This window comes from Eriocheir sinensis, unplaced genomic scaffold, assembly GCF_024679095.1.
Source record: "Eriocheir sinensis breed Jianghai 21 unplaced genomic scaffold, ASM2467909v1 Scaffold683, whole genome shotgun sequence".
Lineage (NCBI taxonomy): Eukaryota > Metazoa > Arthropoda > Malacostraca > Decapoda > Varunidae > Eriocheir > Eriocheir sinensis.
Genome location: NW_026112035.1, coordinates 180,001 through 188,305, shown reverse-complemented (window position 1 = coordinate 188,305; position 8,305 = coordinate 180,001). Strand labels below are relative to the sequence as shown.

General features: G+C 46.7%; 1 protein-coding gene across 2 annotated transcripts in view; it reads right to left on the bottom strand.

Moving 5' to 3' along the window:
• Positions 1-816: 816 nt before the first annotated feature.
• LOC126993833 (irregular chiasm C-roughest protein-like) overlaps positions 817-8,305 on the bottom strand; it is a 58,359-nt gene continuing 50,870 nt past the window's right edge. For both annotated transcript variants that reach the window (XM_050852973.1, XM_050852974.1), the window contains 3 exons: positions 5,776-5,886; positions 3,075-3,322; positions 817-2,250 (listed from right to left, as the gene is read on the bottom strand). In XM_050852973.1, coding sequence (XP_050708930.1) covers positions 1,771-2,250; positions 3,075-3,322; positions 5,776-5,886 — 839 coding nt within the window. In that variant the 3' untranslated portion in view covers positions 817-1,770. The remainder of the gene's footprint in view (positions 2,251-3,074; positions 3,323-5,775; positions 5,887-8,305) is intronic.

Here is an 8,305-nt window from a genome sequence, read left to right as displayed (position 1 = left end):
AGGGGAGGGAAGGAGGGGAGTCTGGGAGTGATAGCCAGGTGAGGGGAGAGAGGGGAGGCAGGAATAGCGATAGAGAGAGAAAATGGAGGATAGAAGTGTTAGGAGAGGAAAGGGAATGTAGGGAGGAGGAGGAGGAGGAGTAATAGTGGAGAGAAGGGAAGAGGATGGCTTTGGAAGGAAACAAAAATCGGAAATAAGAGGAAGGAATAGTTTGAATACATGGAGTTGGAAGAGAAAGGAAGACTGGAAGAGATTATTATTATTAGTAGTAGTAATAGTAGTAGTAGTAGGTAGCAATGAAGAGGACAGGTAAAGAAAGAAAGGGACGCAAACATCAGAGAGAGAAACGGAAGGGGTTGAAGATATGAAAGGAAAGGAGAGGAAAATATTGAAAAGAAACAAACGAATAGAGGAAGGAAAGAAGAGGAGTGCAAGAAGATTGACTGAGAGAGAAGCGTAAGAGGAGAGGCTCGAGCGAGGAATGGAGGAAGTAGGAAGTGATATGCGTGAGGGGGTGATATGACGTGCATGTCTGCAGGGAAGGAAATTTACAATATCAACATGAAGGAAATAATTTGTTTTCACTGTGTTTAATTAAGCCGTGTTTGTTGTTGTTGTAGTCTCGTTTTGTTTGCTTTATCGTAATAGAGGAAGTTATTTTGTTTGCTTTCAATCGTTTACAGTGTGACCAATGTTTGTTTGTGTGTGCATGTGTGTGTGTGTGTGTGTGTGTGTGTGTGTGTGTGTGTGTGTGTGTGTGTGTGTGTTATGAATTGGGGTATTGAAGGTTTATATGATAGTAATAGCCATGCTCAGTCTCTCTCTCTCTCTCTCTCTCTCTCTCTCTCTCTCTCTCTCTCTCTCTCTCTCTCTCTCTCTCTCTCTCTCTCTCTCTCTCTCTCTCTCTCTCTCTCACACACACACACACACACACACACACTGACCCTCTTTGGTACTACCGGAAGCAACACACTTCCGACCTCCTGATGATGATGATGACTCTTGAGCAAAACTATTTTCCTTGACTCGCTTGACTTTTTTTTTTTTCTTTTTTTCGTTATCCTTTTCTCTGAATTGTCTTATTTAACAACAAAGGCATCGGTCTCGTCAATGATACTCAATGTTACTTTGTCTTAGAGTCTAATCGTCGTTCTTCGGAACAGCAACAAAAAAAATACTCCATATATTTCTATTTTGTCTTTTTCTGTATATTCTTTCGTCTAGTCAAAGCGTCTATAAAGCAACCGTCTGAGTTTTAAGTTACTTCAAAGGACAGCCTTAGTCTAGAGCTAAGAGTAAGATATATAGAGATATGTACACACGCTTTGATGAGGGGGAAGGTGAGTGGCTGCAGGTTCCTTGTGAAGTCTGTTAATATATATGTGTAATCTCGTCCGCTTTCCTTCCCCCTTTCCAGCGATATCATGCGCTAAAAGTTTAATGTACTCCTTCCGTAACCCCTTCCAGAAGCAACTGACTGGCGTTGCTCAGGAAGACCCTTCTGATTGGCGGTTGGGACTCAGGAGGGGGCGGAGCTTGCATGCCAAGTTAACATGAACACACACTATACACAACACATAAATAAGCCCCTCCTCCTCTGACCACCACCCAGAGGCATGAACATGGTACCTGCTTGGAGAGACAACACGTGATTGGTGGACGTGAGGCAGGAGGGGCGGAGCTTGGCGGTGCGGGGCGGAGCTGGGCGAGGCTTCTTCGCCAAGTTAGCCTGAACGGTCACTACACGTAGGTGACGGCGCGGGCACACCCTCATATGTGCGTGCCGTGAACCCCGTGGCGGCCGTCCCCTTGAGGCACCGTGATGTACTGGTTGTTGAGGTTAGCACTGAGGCGCAGATTGTTCCGGTTCTGGCCGTAGATGGCGCTGGTGTTGTTGAGGGCGTTGTTATTGTTATTGTTCATGCTATGCCCCTGTGCCCCCCCGCCCGTGTACATGGCCTGCTGGGGGGACTGCGGCACGCCCCCCGTCACAGTGCCGCCGTCCAGCCCCCCGCCACTGCTGCCATAGAGTGTCGGCGTGCCTCCTCGGCCTAGGCTTGGCACTTTGAGGTATGGGTTGCCGTAGGCCGCGGAGTAGCGAGGGTCCACGTTGTTGAGGGCCGTTGGAGGTGCGTTGGTGGTAGTGTAGATGGAGTTGCGGTGGAAGCTAAGTGGTGGAGGTGGCGGTGGTGGGTCGTAGTCTCTGGAGTAGTACTTGATGTAGCCCCCGCTGGTGTTGTTGGGCTGCTCCTGTGAGTGGTGATGAGGGGTTTAGTAGTGATGATGATGGTGTTGATGGTAGTAAGTTGTTGTGTTGATGATTGTTGAGGGTGGTGATGGTGATGACATTGGTGTTGCCGGTAGTAGTAGTAGTAAGTTGTAGTGGGGTTGATGGTAGTGGTGGTGATGATTGTGGTGTTGATGGAAGTGGTGATAGTTGTGGAGTGGTGGTGATGGAGGTGAGCCCTTTTTTTTTTTTTTTTTTTTTTTTTTTTTTTTTACAACAAAGGAGACAGCTCAAGGGCACAAAAAAAGGAAACAATAATAAAAAAAAAAAGCTTGCTACTCGCTGCTTCTATAGGGGTAAATAATGTTGGGAGGAAATTATGTAATGGTGTTGGTAATGGTGAGGAGAGGGTCGTTGAGTACACACACACACACACACACACACACACACACACACACACACACACACAAACTTTTCCAAACTAACACATTATTTTCAACAATCGCCCTAATCTTTCTTCGGCTTCCCTCCCCATCCTTCCTCCCTCCATCCCTCCCTCATACCCTAATTTCCCTCTCCTTTTTTTCCCTCCTTCCTCCATTATCATAATTCCCCTCTTTTACCCTCCCTACACCCCCTAGACGTACACACACACACACACACACACACACACACACATATAACACACCCTTATTTCTTTCTATCTCTATTTGTATATTTGTCTGTTTTGTGTTTGTATCTATTTATCTATCTGTTTTCGATCTCTGTTTGTATGTCTGTGTGTCTGTTAGTCTATATCTATCTATCTCTATCTATCTGTCTGTCTGTCTATCTATCTTTTTCTCACCTTCAACGGGAACCCAGCGTCGGTATAATCCCCCGCGGAGTACCTCAGGATGTCTCGCGGCAGGGGGGGCCGTCGCATTATCCCCGAACTGCCGTCACCGCTCTCCCAGTCGTCGTGCGAGCTGTAGTCCTCTTCCTCGGACGGAGACAGGTCGCTTCCCGTGGCGGTGCGCGTCTCCACCTTCAGCACGGAGTCGTGGGTGGAGGAGAGGTCAGAGGAGCGCATGCTGTTCTTCTCCAGGCCGGGATCTGTGGAAGGGATAAAGTTTTTAGTGGTGGGAGTGGTGATGATGATGGCGGGTGCTTTTGCCTCTTTTTTTTTTTTTTTTTTTTTTTTTTTTTACAGCAAGGGAGGCAGCTCAAGGGCATAAAAGCAAAGGCATTAATAAAAAAAAGCCCGCTATGCGCTGCCCCAATAAAAGAAAAGAACGAGGACAGGAGAGAGGTCAGTTTCGGGTGGAGAGGTGTCTTGGTTGCCTCCTCCTGCATTTCCACGTTTCCATGTTTCCCCTTGCCACCCAACTTCATCCCTCCTGTGCACTTCCTCCTTGCCTCTATCTGTTTCCTCTCTACTTCCTGCCCCTCCCCTTCTCGTCCCATTTTCCTAAACACTATATTTCTCCGTGTTCTTTTTTCCATTTACTTCCGCCACGCAAATGTATTAATTATGCACTCCCTCCCTCTCCCCTCTTCACATTTTTCCTTCCCTCTCTTCTCTCCCCTTTTCTCACTCTCTTCTCCTGTCCCTTCTTCCCATTCCCCTTACCCTCTTCCCCTCCTCTCCCTTCTTCCCCTCTCTTCTCTCCCCTCTTCTCATTCCCCTCGTTCTCTTCTCCTTTCTCCTCTTCCCATTCTCCTCACCCTCTTCCCCTCCTCTCACCTCTTCCCATTCCCCTCCGATTTTCTGCTCGCCTCTCTTCAAGTTCCTCCTTCCTTCTCTTCCTCTCCCCTCTTTCCGTTCCTCTCCTCTCTTCTCCTCTCCCCTCTTCCCATTCCCCTCCTCTCATCTCTTCTCTCCTAATCCCATTTCTCCCATCCCTTCTCTCCCCTCTTTCCATTTCCTCCTCTCATCACTCTCCCGTCTTCCGATTTCTCCTTCCCCCCTCTCTTCTCTTCTCCCCTCCTCTCCCCTCCCCTAACCCTCTCTTCTCTTCCCGTTTCCCATTTCCCGTTTCCCCCTCCCTTCCCCTCCCCGTCGCCCACCCAAGCATACAGAATAGAGTCCGTCCCCTTTAAGCCTCGATGAAACTTGCCCGCACCGCCACTTAGCGGAGCCACAAATCGCGGATAGAGACGGACAGGCGTCACCGAGGCGTACGATCGAGGACGGCCTGTCACTCGGAAGAAAAGGAAGAAAAGTTCGATTCCCGGCTGCGCGGCGGACGCTGCGCCACTCAACTGCGACACGGATTCGAACGTGGGACCTAGCACTTTTTGTTCTCATTTCTACCACTATTTTTTTCGTAATAATTCTTAGATCACTGACATCAAAGGGAAAACAACAGCATGAGGATATGTTCATAGGATCATTTTTTTCTCTCTCCTTGTGTGTGTGTGTGTGTGACCTGTCCATCAGCCAACACCGCCGGAAGGACACAGGGACCACCACTTCACAACCCGTGGCGCAGAGAACACACGCATTGCCCTACTTGTAGACTTCCCCAGGGGACGTCCACGCCTTAGGGATATCACCAAAAAGAGATCCATTAGATGAACCTCGGGGGAAGCGTCTACTCTCCCCATAACACATGAGCGGGCGGAGCAGGTGTTCCTCAGGTGTAGCGGGCAAAGAGAACGTGTTGGCGCGAGCTTTATCCTACCAGCAACCGACTCTGTAAGCCTCTTTTTATCTCCTTTTTTTCTTTCTTTTTTTTCAAGTCTGTTCGTTCATTGGTCCGCGTCGAGCTGCGTGTCGGGCCATCAGCTAATCCAGTTCCACTACGTAAAAGTCTCTTACAACGCTGCACCTGTTAGTGGACGTGTTATATATAGCAGGACTTCCTCCCTCCCCCCTTCACTCTCTCACTCACTCCCTCGGGCTGAATTTTTGTCGCCACTCGTGAAGCTGTGAGAGAGTGGAATCGTTTATTAACTCTGCTTTATTTTCACCAGCGTGCCTTGTCCTCGTCTTTCCTTTCTTTCTTTGCCCTTCCGACCTTCATACAGGGCTAGATTTTTACTTCATCCTTCCTCTTCTGCCATTTTTGCTTTACCACGCCGCTACTCTTACCCATTTTCTCTCTTTCTCATTATCCGTTTTCTTTCTCAAATGTTTTACTCTCCTATTTTACAGATTTCAAGGCTTTTATCACACTAACTAGCCCCTCCCCCGCCTAACCCCTTCTTTCCCTTTCTCAATCCTACCTTTATGCTGGCGACTTTTCTTTTTACCATTCTGCATCGCCCTTTACCCTTCCCTTTCCCATCATAATACTAAATGCCCTCCCCTTTCTTTATTATCCCTTAGAATATTTACCCTGGCACCCATCCTTTTATTATCCTTTGTTTTCCCATTTGCCTATCCTTTCCTTTCATCCTCGTACAGTTATCGTGCCGTCCCTTCCTTCCTTCCCATCACCTCACTTTTGTACTGCCGTCCCTTCCTTCCTTCCCATCACCTCACTTCTGTACTGCCGTCCCTTCCTTCCTTCCCATCACCTCACTTTTGTACTGCCGTCCCTTCCTTCCTTCCCATCACTCACCTTTGTACTGGCGGCCCTTCTTCTTGAACAGCACGATCACCACCACCACCACCACCAGGAACACGATGCCCCCGATGATGGCCACCAGGGTCGTCACCAGCGGCAAGCTTTCTGTCAGGGCCACAAAGAGGGTTAGGTTAGAGGTAAACAAGTCCCCCTCCAGCCCCCGCAACAGAGAATAGAATATAATGGAGAATAGGGTTGAGAGTGCACAGGGAAGAGTTTAACGATTGAATTCAGTTAGGTTAGTTGTAAACAAGTCCCCCTTCAGCCCCCGCAAAAGAAAATGGGACATGATAGAAAATGGGATGAAAATGCGTGCACGAGAGAGGTTAATTAAAGGTTTCAAAAAAAGGCGGAAAGCGTAAACAAAGTAAAACAAACAACTTCTGATTTCCACAAACTTAAAATAGGAAATGATAAGCAGGACCTTTTTCACTAAAAGTATCATTAGATTATCTTTATTCTTTTATATTGTAGATTTGAGATTTTTGAGATTTTAATTTTTTTAGATATTTCTGAGATTTTTAGATTATATTTTTTTCTTAGATTGTCAAGTTTGATATATAAATAAAACCCCTTGAAATTAGGTTAAAAAGGAATGAGTAACTTGGACGTAAAGGAGGAAAAGTGTGTTCGAGTCACAAGAATCAGGCCAAAAATATCGCTAAAGAGTGTCCTGTCCGCCACCGCCGAGTCATTGGAAAATTGTTAGCTCGCTAACTTCTCGCGCAGTAGCCGGAAATTCGTTTACTGCTTAATAGGGTGGCGGAGAATGGCGCTAACTTCACCGTGCCCAGAGAAAAACGAATAAGGGTGTCCTACAGAGAGTTATTACTACTACTACTACTACTACTATTACTACTACAATCAATAATACCATAGCAACTACTATTACTACTACCATTCCTCCTCCTCCTCCTACTACTACTGCTACTACTTCTACCATTCCTTCTACTTATATACGCAGAGTACACACCAACCTCTGAAGGCAATTTTAATAGCCAGCTCCTTGTCCATATAGCAGACTGAGAGTGAGAGAGAGGGAGGAAAAAGTGAGAGGTGTGTTTGACTCCGTGTGTGTGTGTGTGTGTGTGTGTGTGTGTGTGTGTGTGTGTGTGTGTGTGTGTGTGTGTGTGTGTGTGTACTTGATTCAGAGTTTCATTACTTAAAAAGGAACTAATCTTTTCATACTAAACAAACTAACTCCATAATTCATACTGCAAGAGAGAGAGAGAGAGAGAGAGAGAGAGAGAGAGAGAGAGAGAGAGAGAGAGAGAGACAGACAGACAGACAGACAGAGAGATTGAAGGGGAAAAAATCAATTCTCATTCATTGCTGTCATAACCATTTATCAAGGTTGTGTTTCTTCACCCCTTTCATCCTCGGCTGTCACTCCCCACTCTTCCTTTCTTTCAACCTCCCTCTCATCTACCGCCCTTCGTTATTCACATTGTTCCTGCCCTTCAATCTTCTTCTATCATGCTATCCAGTCATTCCCTTTTAATTCACCCTTACCTAATTCGCTCCTCACTCACTCACACTCACTCACTCACGCACTCACGCACTCACTCACTGCTTTCTTTATCCTGCTTCTCCTTTTCTATTATGTACCTCCTTCCACATTGTTATTTTTTTTTGCCTTATCCACTCATTCACTCACTCAGTTTACCCTTTCCTCCTCTTCCTTTTTTTTGCTCTTCCCTTCATATCACAAACTCACTCACTCACTTTATTACTCTGCCTCTCACTCACTCACTCTGCCTCTCACTCACTCACTCACTCACTCTATCACTCTGCCTCACACTCACTCACTCACTCTATCACTCTGCCTCTCACTCACTCACTCTGCCTCTCACTCACTCACTCACTCTATCACTCTGCCTCTCACTCACTCACTCACTCTATCACTCTGCCTCTCACTCCCTAACTCACTCCATCACTCTGCCTCTCACTCACTCACTCGCCTTATCACTCTGCCCCTCACTCACTAACTCACTCTATCACTCTACCTCTCACTCACTCACTCACTTTATCACTCTGCCAGTCACTCACTAACTCACTCTATCACTCTGCCTCTCACTCACTAACTCACTCTATCACTCTGCCTCTCACTCACTAACTCACTCTATCACTCTGCCTCTCACTCACTCACTCACTCACTCACTCATTCACTCATTCACTCTCACTGCTTTATATACCCTCTTCCTCCCCTTTCATTCTCTCCCTCCTCATTCATTCTTACATTTTCCTCTTTCACTCATTCACTCAGTTTATCCCTTCCTCCTCCTCTTCCCTTCATTTCCTCCTATCTACCCTTTCCCCTCCATCATCCCTTCTTTAATCGGAAGCTCTTAATCGTTCTCTATTGCCTCTTATTGTTCTGCATTTATTTATCCAACCCTCCTATACCCTTCCCTCTTTTACTTATTCATATGCCGTGTTCCTATTATTCTTTGTATGATTTCCCTCTCGTCCTCATCCTCCTCCTCATCCTCATCCTCATCCTCCGTACCCTAACCATGTGAAG